Consider the following 13,782-nt stretch of genomic DNA (forward strand, 5'->3'; position numbering starts at 1 on the left):
AAAAAGTAAATTGCGACCTACAGGCAAAATTAAGAAGTAATAATTGTGTAGAGCTAAACCTAAAGTATCTAGAGAGACAGAGAAGCACTCACGGTAAAGGGTTGAGCTGGGTTGTAGCTTTCTGGGATCTCCCATGTTAGGAGCACTGAAGTCTTCGTGGCAGCTTTCACATGAAAGTTTTTTGCAAACACTGCTAAAAGAAAGGGGGAGTGGGTGATCAACCGACCAACAGAGACTCCACACACAGTGCTTACCTGCGAATGCTTCCCTTCATAACCAGCCTGAAATTAGTACTAAAGCAGATGTAAAATACTCCATTCTTACCTTCTGACCAACAGCATGTCTTACATTTATTGACTGACCTTTTCTCAGCTGACAAAACAAAGGACACAGATACTTACACCATATTATTTATATTTCTTTGAATGATTTTTAAATGATTCTTAAGGTGAGGAGACTATGGGAAGGACAAATAGTCCTGGTGGTTTGTACCGAGTCCTTTAGCGGATCCGATTTCCCCTTTCACCTTCTGCCATTTGAGGACGCTTGCAGAGGACGCTGGCTGTTGTTTCGAAAGAATCTGGCAGTGGTAGAAGATTTCTGAGTAAGGTGGAGGGGCTAAAAGGGGTTTGAGGAATGGTCCTACCTTGATCCAAAGGCTGTGTCCTGAATTGAACACTTGGGCTATAGGGGCCGGAGCCCTTGCTGGTGAAGGCGCACATTTTGATATCGTAAGTGGTGTCGGCCTTAAGGCTGTCCAGGATGACGGTGGACTCTGGGGCGGTGATGAAGAGTTCCGATGGACTGCGAGGACTGTTGATATCCTTGTATTGCAGTGCATATTTCACGATGACGCCGTTGCGCTCTGGCAACAACAGGGGTCTCCAGCTAACCTGGATGGTGGTCGTGGTGGCGCCCTCGGCCGTGATGCTCTGAGGGTAGCCGCTTGGCACGTCCTCGTTGGTGCTGACCTCCTTCACGGTTTCTTCACCGAAGCCCACCTTGTTCCGCGCCGACAGGCGGAAGGTGTACGAGGCCCCCTTGTGGATCTCTTTGGTAGTGTAGTGGTTCTCGCGCTCGGGGAACTCGATGACGGTCAGCGGGTCCACGTCTTTGCGGCCGAAGCGGAGGCGGTAGCCTTGCAGGGGTCCGTGGCTTAATGCGGGGGGGTGCCATTGGAGGAGGGCTGTGCCCATGTTGGTGGTGCTCACCATGAGACGAGGCTTATCGGGAACTATATGGCAATGCCAATGGAGAGAGAAACGCATTGTTACGGTTATGGAGGACATTAACGCTTCCAGAGTATCTGTAAGGCAACTACTGTAGGTGGAAACGTGTTCCGTCCATTAGTGCAGTGCTTCTCAACCTTCTTCATTTCATCTAACCCCAGTTTGACATGTATTAGGCCAGTCGTTTCCAAACGTTTTTTAGCTCAAGACCCAAAAGAGAAATTAGACGGGACCCAAACTAGTCAAAACAGTACAAGGTCACAACACGGAAATTCATTTTTTGTTTTTTTATTAAATATTTTGAAAAATGTTGGAATTGTTTTTAATTGTTGTGGTTTTCCTTTATAACTTCATCTTTTGAAATACTCCTCAAATCCAGAGGATCCTCAAATGTGTCATTAGTACACTCTCTGAGTTATAGCTGGGGGGACCCCCTGGACCCCAAGTTGAGAACCAGTGCATTAATTAATCCACATCCGAGTGATCTGAGCAAATACTGTCAACAACTAGTGATTATAACTAAGATAGGTTTGTGGGAAATGTAATGTTTTAAGGCCTTTTCATCGGTCAAATAAGGTAAGGAACACAATGATCATCAACACCGGTGATGCCACCATTGTTACACCCAGCAGAAAGAAACAGACGTCATGCTGTGTGTTCATACATATTGAAAGAAGCATAATACGTCTATGATGATAATCTCTCTCATTTCCACCGCAAACCTCACTACTAGTGTCTGTACACCTGCAGCATCAAAGCATTTTGTGACAATAAAGATAAATCACACAATTTTTCATTATGAACATAACCCCAGCAGGTATTCCTGACTTGCCAACAGGATTTTCTCACAAAGGAGGCCAGTGAGACTTGGAACAGCTTGCACAGGAACCCCCCACCTCCCCACCCTCTTCCCCTTTATTTTTTCTTCACTTAACCCATGTGAGCATTCCAGTATCAGAGCAGTAGCTGAGAGGGATTACAATAGTTGTCATAAATGAGGCCCGCAATTAGCCGCATTCACACTTTAATAGCCATCAAGGGGAAAGGTTCGTCTAGCAATTTCTTTCTGTCTCTCCGCCGGGTGCAATTTCACAGCTTCAGACGACAAATGCATTTTTTGGGGGGGGGGATCACAAAGTACATTAGCAGAGGAGCTATAGGAGATTTGTCAACGGTGACAGTTGCTGCTTTACCTGCGCCAGTGGTTGTGATCAGCTTGGGCTTGCTACGAGCCCCATCGCCTTTTGTTGTGTAGGCTGCTACGGCAACAGAATATGTAGTTTCTGCCTGCAACTCAGTGATGACCATTTCCTGTGGAAGAACACACATTTTAGTCAGCAGACACTAAATGATATTTATATAGCGCCGCCCTTTATCCAAGGCGCTTTAGATTGTGCATTACATTCACCCATTCATACACCGATTGCGGCGGAAGCCAAAGCAAAGCAAAGTTCTTTGTTTACCCAGGGTGAATGGACTAAGCTCGAGGAACTTGTTTACAGCCAGACCCTGCAAGGTACCAACCAGCACATCGGGAGCAATTTGGGGTTCAGTGTCTTGCCCAAGGACACTTCGACATGTAGACAGGAGGAGCCGGGATTCGAACCGCCGACCCATGGATCATTGGACGACCTGCTCTACCTCCTGAGCCACAGTCGCCCCCTAGTTATAGTTGTTTTCGCAGTTACTCAATCAAGCAGGGGGATGATGGGTTAGGAATAGGATGCCAGTAGCAACCGAAATGAATACATTCACTGTGTGCACAGAGCAGTAATACAATCCTATGATGAATAAATAACCGGCAAATGCAGTTTTGTCTATCAACAACTGCAGCGGAACACAAGCGTTTAATGTTGGATTTCATTTCATTCTTTGAACAAGCTCAGTTAATAGAATAGAACAATTATGCCATTCCTTCTGACATTTGCGATAATAAACACTGCTGTTAGAAGAAGGAGCCGTTGCAAATAATGAATGGTCATGAGCAGAGGATGCTGAAGACAGACATGCAAGTTCATGCAGGGGTTGGAGTTAGGGCTGGGCAATATATTGATATAGTACCAGCAAAGATCAACACTTTCAGCCTGACATATCCCAAATCCCTGATTTATCATCTGGGATTTGGGATATTGTTGGCAGGCTGAAAGTGTTGACATTTGCTGGTTTTAACCCATTTTGGGCGGAAACCCCTTTTGGTGTTTTAAACATTATTATGTTGTAATTTAGCTATTGAAAAATAGCAGATCTACAAGCTCATAGCGCGCCACCGAGTGGCGCGCTACGAGCTTGTAGGTCTGCTATTTTTGAAAAATCGTGAAAATGCGGCACATATCTTTGAATATATATTCTTTCAGAAGACTTTTTATTTATTTCGACGTCAGGCCTAAATGGGTTAATGACTTATGCCTCATTTTATACTTTCGGAAATGGTCAACAGCAAAAAAATAGCCAATCTACAAGCTCACATTATAAGATACTATCGTCACACTATCGATACTGAGGCATTTGGTCAAAACATATTGTTATATTAGATTGTGTCCATAATATCACCCAGCCCTAATTGGACGTTGGGGAGGAGGTATCTCTGATCTACTCACATGTTCAGCTGAATCATCATATTCCCACTGATTACCATGTAACAATATGGAGAGAAGAGAGACACAAACATAAGGCCAAGTACATACTGTACCAGTCACTGGTGGTGAGTAAGAATAAGGGGTGTGTTTTGGGGAATATCACCCCATTCAATAAATGTGCTGAACATCAGAAATCATACAGGTAATCATAGCCTAATCATTGTTACCACGGTGATAATGTGGCATGTATGAAAGTGTAACCAGTCACATTATTACAGCTGATGAAATACAGCATAGTAACAGTTAATAAATGTATAAACCATTAATGCCTATACTCTCTTGTTGTGGCTGCAAGAGTCAATACTTTTCAAGCTGTTCTCCGGAACTTAATGCATAGATTCATGTGTCGCTTGGATGAGTCTGTGAATAGCATAATCGTCAGTATAAATAACCCTGTCAAAAGTTGCACTAGATACTCCTCTAGCCTTAGAAAACATTGGCTTAAAGCCTTTATTTATAACTGTCACAGATGCCTGTCTAACATGTACATTTGGACTGTTTTTTATTTATTTTTATTGGATGTATATTGTATTTTGTGTTTTGTATGTTTCTCTATGGACCCTGAGTCTGCAATAAAGGCATTCATTCATTCATATACTGTGTGGCATAATGTTTAGCCCTGCTAAGTGGGGCTAAAGAAGACACAATGGCGGCTGGTCCGTCCGTCGGGCCATACAACACTTTGATCCCAAATACGTAAGATATCATCACTGTCAGGCAGAAACCTTGTATCTCTGTGTTTTTTGTGAATTAATGCTCTACACAAAAGTAGCAAAAATAGCTATAGATTCATGCTCCCCAGAAGATGAATCCAGCTGATCTGAGCCCAGCGCCACCCATATGGCACATTTTCCAATTGCGCACAAAATATCTCAACACTTAAATGGGGCGGATTTCCATGAAACGTGCTGAGCACATACTGTACAGTTCATGATCCCTCGAGGATTAACCCTATTGATTTTGGTGACTCCCCTGGCCTTTCCTTGAGTGCCACCCTTAGAACAAAAAAGGCACTTTGCCATAATTGAAAAACTCAATTATGGCATGATGACAACAATCTAAAATGTTCACGGCTCACACAGCCGGACTGTGTGTAGCTACTACCTGGGCTTTTAGCCTCTTCCCTTTTCAGTTGTATTGTCTGTATCAGAGAACTTGTGAAGGTTATAGACCCAGAGAGTGAGAGACGAAAGCGAGATAAGACAGAGTGGCTGTGTATGTGAGAGATAGAGAGAGGGAGGGAGGGAGAGAGAGAGAGAGGGCTGGCTGGGGTGGGTGCTTTACCTGAGCTTCATCGATCAAGGTGTCCTTGATGACTGGCTGTCCCATGGGCTCCCCATTAACCATCCTGACATAGTGCACCTGGTACCCTCGTATCTGACCGTGCTGCTTGGTGGGCACCGGCGAGCGCCAGATGACTTTAATTGACGAGGAGTTGACAGCTTCCACCTCAACTTTACGAGGTGGCCCGCTGGGAACTGGATGGGGACATCATGGAATAAGAGGAAAAAAAGGTCAAAATTATAGTGAACCCCCTCTCTCTCCTTTTTTAAATGCCTGGCCAAATCCAGAGCAAAACGCTGATGTAGGGGGTAAAAAAAAAAGAAGAAAAATCTACAAAAGTGCTGGCAGACTGCAATGTGCACTGTATAACACCAATATTTCAACAATGGCAAGGAAGAAGAAAAACGCCAAAAAAACAGGTCTGACCACTGACATGGGTAGAGTGGATTAAAAAAAGAAAAAAAAACATAAAAATGCATTTCATCAAAATAGAAAAGGGAAGCCAAAAATTGGCGCTTCAAATGTTTTGAAGCGCTTTTGGCTATGGGGCGGGGAAAAATGGATAAAAATGATTGTATTCTTCTATCATAAAGCAGAGAAAAAATATTAAAAAAATGGCCTTCAAAAAATTCCTTCCATGTTATGTCATTCCCACTGTCCAGAGTGTTGCTCATTGTAAAAAAGAAAAACAGGGAAAAGTGTTGAAGAAAATATTTTTCAAAAAAGTTTGCAGAATTTGATAGAAAAATGACAGTTGGGACTGGAAGTCAGAGGCCTGTTGTGCTTCAGTGCAGGTCAAAATGCCAATGTGAGTATTAAAAAAAAAAAAAAAAAAGCCAAGAAAAAAAACCAACACTTAAAAATGTCAGTTTCTTTATTAAAAATATATATTAAAAAATAAAGCATAGTCCAGGTTAGTAAAGCTGGGCTCAAAAACATGGCCAGTCCTATTAGAAGCAGGTAGAGGCAGAGGGGTTATAAAAGAAAAAGAAGAAGATTGTAGATTGTGAGTGGCAGAAGAGGGGGAGGTTAGTGTTAGAAGGGGGAAGTTTTAGAAGGGTGCAGCTGGGGGGCAGCTGGGGGGGCAGTGCTTTGTCGAAGACATACCATCCTCCTCTGTGCGGACGAGCTGTGCCAAGCTCTCCGGTCCTTCCCCAACGTCCGTGTGAGCAGTGACAGTCACGCGGTATTCCGTCCATTTTTCCAAGTTTTCCAAAAGGTACTGGGAGCTTTCCGGAGGGATGTCGAAGATTTGCTGAGTGGACGTGTCCTCCCCTTCGGTGATGGCGTACTGCACTGTGTACTTGGTTATGATTCCGTTTTGTAACTCCGTAGTGGGTGGCCGCCAACTTACCAGAACAGTGGTGGAGCTGGGGCTGTGGCACCTGACGTCCTGAGGTGGGCCTGACGGCACTGTTTGGGCCGTTCAGTGTTTTGGGGGGTGGGGCAGCAAGGATTGTTTGGTTTGTTTTGATCGATCGGGTCATTCGTGGAGCGGGATTGTGTTTTAGGGGAGTTTCACAGTGTTGGTTTTGATTGGGATGATGGGTGGGTGGTAGACACGACCAAACAAAGGAAGGGGGGAAAAGGGAAATAAAAAATAACACAAAATAAGGACAAAGAACGGGGACTTATGTGGACAAAAATGGTATTTAAAGTCAATGAAATAATCACAAATAAAGAGGAAACCACAACAAATTAAGAACACGGTTGATGTATGAATGGATGAATGAGGGTGGCATGGGCATGGACAGCTTGACATTATGTAACCTACCTTTGAAAAAACAAAACAAAAAACATCCCCTAACACATTATTGGACTTGGACTACAATAAACCAGTACTGTTCAACATTAGATTGGGTAATAAGAATTATGATGAATTTGGCAAGCAGTTACCATCAATCCAAAAACATAAAGGTTGATGTATCAACTAGTTCAAAGAAGAAAATGTTGTATTGGTCACCAACCTTTCCGAAGCCTGTTGGTTTGTGGTAAAAGCCTGATTGTACAGAGAACTTCCCAAGGAGACATGACTGATTTATTCAATTTTGACAACGTTGGCATGCAAACACTGTTATGTTCTTGTTTTTGCAAGAAAGGTAGGATTTAATTTACCTCTGAACATACAGTACATCCGAGCAAATTCTGAACTTCAGATCTTATATACCTACCTACGGCATCTTTCAGAGACCTCAGATTTACTTTAGATGTGCAACAACCATATACGGTTACACTAATGATTTGAAGCGAATCCACTTCAGAGAGATCAGAAGAAAATAAATGTAATGTATCCACTTTCATCTCTTTAATCCACAACTCAATTTTCAATTTGCCAGCTTCCATTTTTTGATAAACCTGAGGTCTTTTGAGGGCGGGAATTTCCCTAATTTCAAAGACAATACTTGCTTTGAGCTTTCTACGATATATTATTTATTCCACAATCACACATTTTATGATTTACAAAGTGGTTCAAAGGACTGATGTCAATTAAGGAAAGGGAAAACCCCGTTGACCTCAACATGAGTGTTTAGTGGCCATGTTTAGCCGCATAGAAAGCTCAGTCTCAATATGCTAATTCTCTATTTTGGCTGACGTGTGGTGTCAGGAGACAAGGTTTCCTATAGACCAAACTTGCCCTTCTGCTAATCAAAAGACGGACAGTTTGGATAAAGCGGAGATGGGGATTCATATGAATAATTCAAGGCTCCATTATTGGCTTCAGCCAAGAATGTTTTTGCACAACAATGGTGGAGGAGGAGGAGGAGATGATTCTGTAACCTTGCCACCTGACTTCACAGGAAAGCCTCCGTGTGTGTACACACACTGCCCATGCAACCATTTCAAAGTCAATACTGCATGGTCAGCTCGACTTAGAAAACACTTAATCGCTAAACCAAATATACAAAGAAAATGCTCATTTTTCAAATGCACCTGGCCTTTTGTTTTAATCTTTTCTCTGTATTTATTTTTGCATGAGACACAATATCTTCACTTCACCAAACATTTAATACGTATAGAAGCATGTAGCGTGTAGTGAGGGAATTAGTGAGGGAGGGAATTAGGGATGCATTTGAAAACGTGAGCATTTGTTTACTCCCCCCCATTTATTTTTTTCCCCCTTTTTTTGCTAAGTGTATAAAGCTAGGGCTTAGATAAAGAAGACGACCTACGTGTTTGGGGGGTATCTGCAGAGATGTCATTGGTGTACGCTCCCACTCCGTGTTTACTACGTGCAGCTAGTTGGAAAGTATAAGTGGTGAAAGGCTTCAAGTCCTTCAATAGGTAGGTGGTGGTGGGCTCGAAACTGATGCGTTTCTGTGGACAAAGACAAAAATATATAACACAACAGTTTAAAGATATCCAATCTCAACATGAGTGAAAGGGCCTATTATTGTAGACGTTTATTTTGTTTGTGCCAGATTCGGTTACGATTTCGCACTCATGTTTAAATTAACATGATTCAAACCCAAACAATGTTGCCAGAGGGTTGTGTCAACTGTCTGAAAGTACTCAAAAGTAAATTCAGTGTGCGTGCTGGGATTGTCTTGGCGAGCTATGAATTGTTCTTATGTGGCGAAACCCACTTATCTGGCGCTCAAAGGCGCAAACAAAGGCTATTTTAAAAACAAATTTGCTGCCTGTTCATTTTTTTTACCAGTGTCGTCAAGGGAATAAAATAAATATTATGTAAACAGAGTCACCACACTAAAATAAATAGTTACCTCCTCCTTGTCATCTCCCTTCTTGTACAAAAGTTCATATCCTATGATTTGATTGTCCTGTCCGGTCTGTGCCGGGGCCACCCATGACAGCAAGATACTTGTTTCTGATTTGGCTTCTCCTCTTAAGTCGGTTGGTTGAGATGGAACTGGAACACAAGTAGAACGCAGAGCCAGAGACTCATTACTCTCTATATCTTGCATTATTCATTATATTCCAGCCGTACAAACACTAAAACTTGGCTATAACTATTCCACTATATACAGTTATTTCAAATGGCCATTTGCATTTGCTAGCTGGTCATTTCAAATGCAGGAAGGAATAGGAATAGTAAACACTAAATGCAAACAGATTACAGGGATAGCTCAGACAGAATTGTGTGTGAATGCTACAGTAGTAGTGTTACTAATAAACAGTCAACAATGAGGCCTAATTGAGTGATTGCATGGAAGGACCTTTCTTAAATTAAATTAAACCTTTCTTAAACAAGTAAATCAACCAATAGAAATGGCCTTAGGAATTCAACTGTTGATGATTCAAATGCAGAAACAAATGAATATGTTGTTAATAATTAAGTGAGCTTGTTCAACACGTTATTAACCACATAAACCCTACTCCCAGGGCTCTGCTCATTTGTTTCCCTCTCAACACCAAATCTCTTGCCGAAAATAGGCGATCTAGGTCTGCTATATCAGCTGTATGTGGTTAAGAAAACAATTTCAACAACAAAGCAATAAACAGCTCTCTCACCTCCGGTCTTGGCGATGATCTGAAGGTCAGGCGAGAGTGGTCCGTCGCCCACCGAGGTGTAGGCCAAGACCTTGATGTAGTAAGTCTTGTTGGGGATGAGGCCCTGTATGGTGAGGAAGTTGGCTCCCCGGACGATCTGCTTGTCCCAGAGGTTGACGTGCAGGCTGGAGTCCATGGTGTAGTAGACGCGGTACCCCATGATCTGCCCGTTGGCCTCCTCCGGCTCGTCCCAGTGGATGACGGCCGTGGTGGCGCTCATCATGCGACCCCTGACCTGCCGCGGCGCCGTGCTGGGCGCCTGCTCGGCCGTCTTGGCCTCGATGCCCTCGCTGGGCGGCCCGCGGCCGATGTTGTTCACCGCCACCACCCGAAACTCGTAGTCCGAGTACGGGCTGAGGCCGCCCACGCTGTAGCGGGTGGTGGCGACGCCGTCGATCTCCTTGTACATGTCCTCCGAGTACTTGGACTTGTGCTGGATGATGTAATAGGACACGGGTTCGGGGTTGCCGGAGTCCCACGTCAGCGTTATGCTGGTGGCCGTGCGTTCCGTCACCACGGGGACGCCGGGTGCCTTTGGCAACGCTGGGATAAGGAAAAACATGAATGAGCATGAACACATTAAACATTGACCCCAAGACCTATTCTATAAACATGAATGAGCATGAACAAATTAAACATTGACCCCAAGACCTATTCTATAAATGCCTTCGAAACGAACACTTTCAATATTTTTCAAAAATGCAAATACAAATTGGAGAAAATAAACGAGCTCACAGTGCTGTGAGCTTGTATATCTGCTATTTTTGGATAGCCAATGAATAAAATCTAAAAATGATGGGAAAGACGAAGAGTGCAAAATTAACTAAAATGTAACTAACTAAATGAGGGCCCAGGTACGGCCGGGCCTTAATTTTCGGGCCTGTTGAGAACTGTAATTTTCGCCGGCTGCTGGGCACGGCTGCACAAATAACTTTGGGGCAGGCCAGGAAGTATGGATGAGGAAGGATCAACATATGGAATGTCAGAACAGGTTCTGACGTATATCCATATACTAATATTGATGACATCAGGGATCTCCATATATGGGCTTAATTGCGACAGCAGGTCGCAGTTACTATGATATGATCCCTGATTTACTATCATCCCTGATGATGTCATAGTGATGTCACGAGACCTGGGCACAATATATGACGTGATGTGACAAATTGAGTGAAAAAATGGAGTGACAAAATTGAGTGTGACATGCATGACGTGACAAAAACACAAGGTTTCATAGTTAACTGCGACCTTCGGGCGCAACGAAAGGGACTATCCTGACCTAGATTCAGGAGCAGATGCAGAGAGATATCCTATAGACTCAACCTGTAATCTGGGACTCAAGAGGAACCTATCTGGTCTCGCCCATAACCTGTTTAGATACAGTCCAGTGCAGAATCTCTAACACTCTCTAAAGAACTCCTTGGACCTAGAGATTCTCCTGTCACCAAAGATACCGCTTGGATCTTAGTAACAGGTAGCATTGAATTCAGTATCAGAGTTTCACTAAATCCGGCGCCGCTGTGCTACTGTGTGTTAATCTGTGGGTACTCCCACTGTTTACCTCTTTAATAATTTAGCAGGTAAATTTATTGCTTTAATTCCACCACACCAGTGGCACACAGCGAAAGATATCAGGGCAATATATTGTCTTTATATGCCATGTGAAGCGCTCTACTGGGGGAGATAGCTGCCAGGCGCTGTTATATTGTGACTAATATCTCTCTGTTATGTCTATGAAAAAAAAAAGCTGAGCGTGTGTGCGTGACTCCCTCTACAACAAGGGGAAGGGGGGGTTGGGGGAGGGGGGACGGCCAGGCACCAATCTGGGATATCTTTCTGGTATGCCGCTGCTGTAGATACGATTACACACAGATAAGTAGCTCTCCTACAGTGAGCACCAAACAATGCCCACTGCGCTCCACCACACAAACACACGCACACACGCACGCATGCACGCACGCACGCACCTCGGTCGCTGACAGAAATGGTGGAGCTGTAGCTCGGTCGTAGCGTTCTCAAGCTGGGAGATAAGCACTTCACTATTATTCTCTATCTGTCATCTGAGGCTGGTGCCAGGGCTAGTCCATAGCTTTAGTTTAAGGAACCCTCTGTAGATGACTTATCACAGCAGGGGCCAGGGGGAGGTAAATAACTTTACCCTTCTGTCATTTTTTTTTCTTTTAACAGAATTGCCAGCACTGTAGATCTCCTGTTGAATATATATTTTTTGTCTATTTGTTCATTTGTTTTCCCATTGTCATTGGAAATATTTCAAAGACCTTGCACACATAAAGCAAGCACATCTCCACAGTCTTTCCCAAACATAGCAGCGTGACCCTTAAGTCCGCCCTTGCTGGCCTGCTTGAAGTGCCTAATAAATCTACAAAATATGGTGAAGCAGCTTTCTACTTCTACGGGCCGACGGCCTGGAATAAACTCCCAATGCACCTTAGACTGGCACCCTCTGTAGACATTTTTAAAACACAGCTTAAAGGACCACTTCACCACTTTTCAACCTACGGTATCTTCATATAATAGGTCCTCACTATTAATCATGATAAAATGGCAAAAAAAATAGAAAATCTACTCAGTCTGTGTCTCATAGGAGGGATGTGGGCAGTTCAGAAACCCGTCCACCAGTGACATCATCGATGGGGAATCCAAGCTAATAGAAACGGCATGCTTTCTATTCCTGAAAAGTTGCAATGCGAAAATGGAAGCCATCGTTCTCACGATAATACAAATCTAATATTTTTGGAAAATAAATCTTGTTTAAAAAAAAGTCTGCCTAACGATGATGTCACTGGTGGACGGGTTTTTGAACTGCCCAGCCCACAGCCCTCCTATGAGACACAGATTGAGTAGAAAAAAATGGTGGCATTTTATCATGATTATTAGTGAGGACCTATTATTATTATATATATGAAGATACTGCAGGTTGAAAAGTTGTAAAGTGGTTCTTTAAGACCTACTTTTTCAACCTTGCATTTGGCTGTGCTTTTTTTTTTTATTATTTTATCCCACGATTTTGTAACCCATTTTTCACCCCTGTGTCAATTATCTAATGTGATCCTGGGCTCTACACACCCTCCGCCAACCTAGTCCCCATATATGGGGGACATGGGGAGAGCAACGGACTTGAACTCATGCTTCCTTCCTGCCTGAGTGTCCAAGTTGCTCCTTTACACGTGACAGGGGGGAGTTTCCCTGGTTGGACGTAGCGCGTGGAAGGAACACGTTATTCCAACCAGTTCCTTTCCCCTCCATCAGGCGCCCCGGCTGGCCAGGGGGAGGCAGTTTGTTTAGAGACCAAATGCATGTTTTTGTGAGGGTATCTACCCACCCTTCACGGGGAGAACATGCAAACTCCGCACAGAAAGGCCCTTTCGCCAACCCCGCCTCGGGTATGGGTACTGTTCTGCCTATTTCAGTGCCTTTAACTGCCTCTGTCTTATGCTTTTCATTGACCTTGCTTTAATCCGTTTTTTTCTTTGACTGTGCTTCGATATTTATGTTGTTTGATATGTTTAGCTTTCTTGTACTTTTGTTTTGTAAAGCACTTTGCGCTGCACTCGTGTCATGAAAGGTGCTCTACAAATAAAGTTTATAATTATTATTATTAAATAGCACAGTGTGACCTTGTAGATTGGATGTAGATTTTACATACTTTTTGTAAGTTTGTGTGCTATGGAGAAACAAATTCCTCTTTAGAGTCTCAAGCTAGAGAAAAGATTGTGAAACCCAGGTATAGCACACAGAGCGTCATGCAGCACAGACGGTTTGAACCAGTGCCATCGTTTCAGTCATGCATACCTTTGACGGTTATCTGAGCCACGGCCTCTATCACCCCCAGGGTCGACATGGCCACGCAGGTGTAGTTGGCCGACTGTCGGACGTCGGTGAGCTCCAGCACGTTCCGCCCGATGGGCATGTCGTCCTCGGGCGTCAGGTCCTCTGCTCCGAGCATCCACTTCACGTATGGCATGGGAGAGCCCACCGCCACGCACGTGATGTTGACGCTGCCGCCCGGCATGATCTCGTTGTCTGTGGGTGGGATGGAGAATCTAGGGGGCACTCGACGCACTGTGAAAGAAAAAGGGTGGTTTGAGAATCAAAAAATCAAG

General features: G+C 43.8%; 1 protein-coding gene across 10 annotated transcripts in view; it reads right to left on the reverse strand.

Annotated features, from left to right (window-relative positions):
• Positions 1-13,782, reverse strand: part of LOC306914187 (receptor-type tyrosine-protein phosphatase delta) — a 306,809-nt gene that overhangs the window by 63,574 nt on the left and 229,453 nt on the right. For 6 of the 10 annotated variants that reach the window (XM_079491139.1, XM_079491146.1, XM_079491142.1 and 3 more), the window contains 10 exons: positions 13,472-13,741; positions 9,620-10,201; positions 8,872-9,017; positions 8,320-8,464; positions 6,257-6,562; positions 5,150-5,343; positions 3,827-3,853; positions 2,423-2,540; positions 647-1,234; positions 93-193 (listed from right to left, as the gene is read on the reverse strand). In XM_079491139.1, the coding sequence (XP_079347265.1) occupies positions 93-193; positions 647-1,234; positions 2,423-2,540; positions 3,827-3,853; positions 5,150-5,343; positions 6,257-6,562; positions 8,320-8,464; positions 8,872-9,017; positions 9,620-10,201; positions 13,472-13,741 (2,477 nt within the window). The remainder of the gene's footprint in view (positions 1-92; positions 194-646; positions 1,235-2,422; positions 2,541-3,826; positions 3,854-5,149; positions 5,344-6,256; positions 6,563-8,319; positions 8,465-8,871; positions 9,018-9,619; positions 10,202-13,471; positions 13,742-13,782) is intronic. The other 4 variants (XM_079491138.1, XM_079491145.1, XM_079491141.1 and 1 more) reach the window with 2 other exon arrangements.

The sequence above is a fragment of the Electrona antarctica genome (genome assembly GCF_951216825.1).
Source record: "Electrona antarctica genome assembly, chromosome: 21".
In the NCBI taxonomy this organism is placed as follows: domain Eukaryota; kingdom Metazoa; phylum Chordata; class Actinopteri; order Myctophiformes; family Myctophidae; genus Electrona; species Electrona antarctica.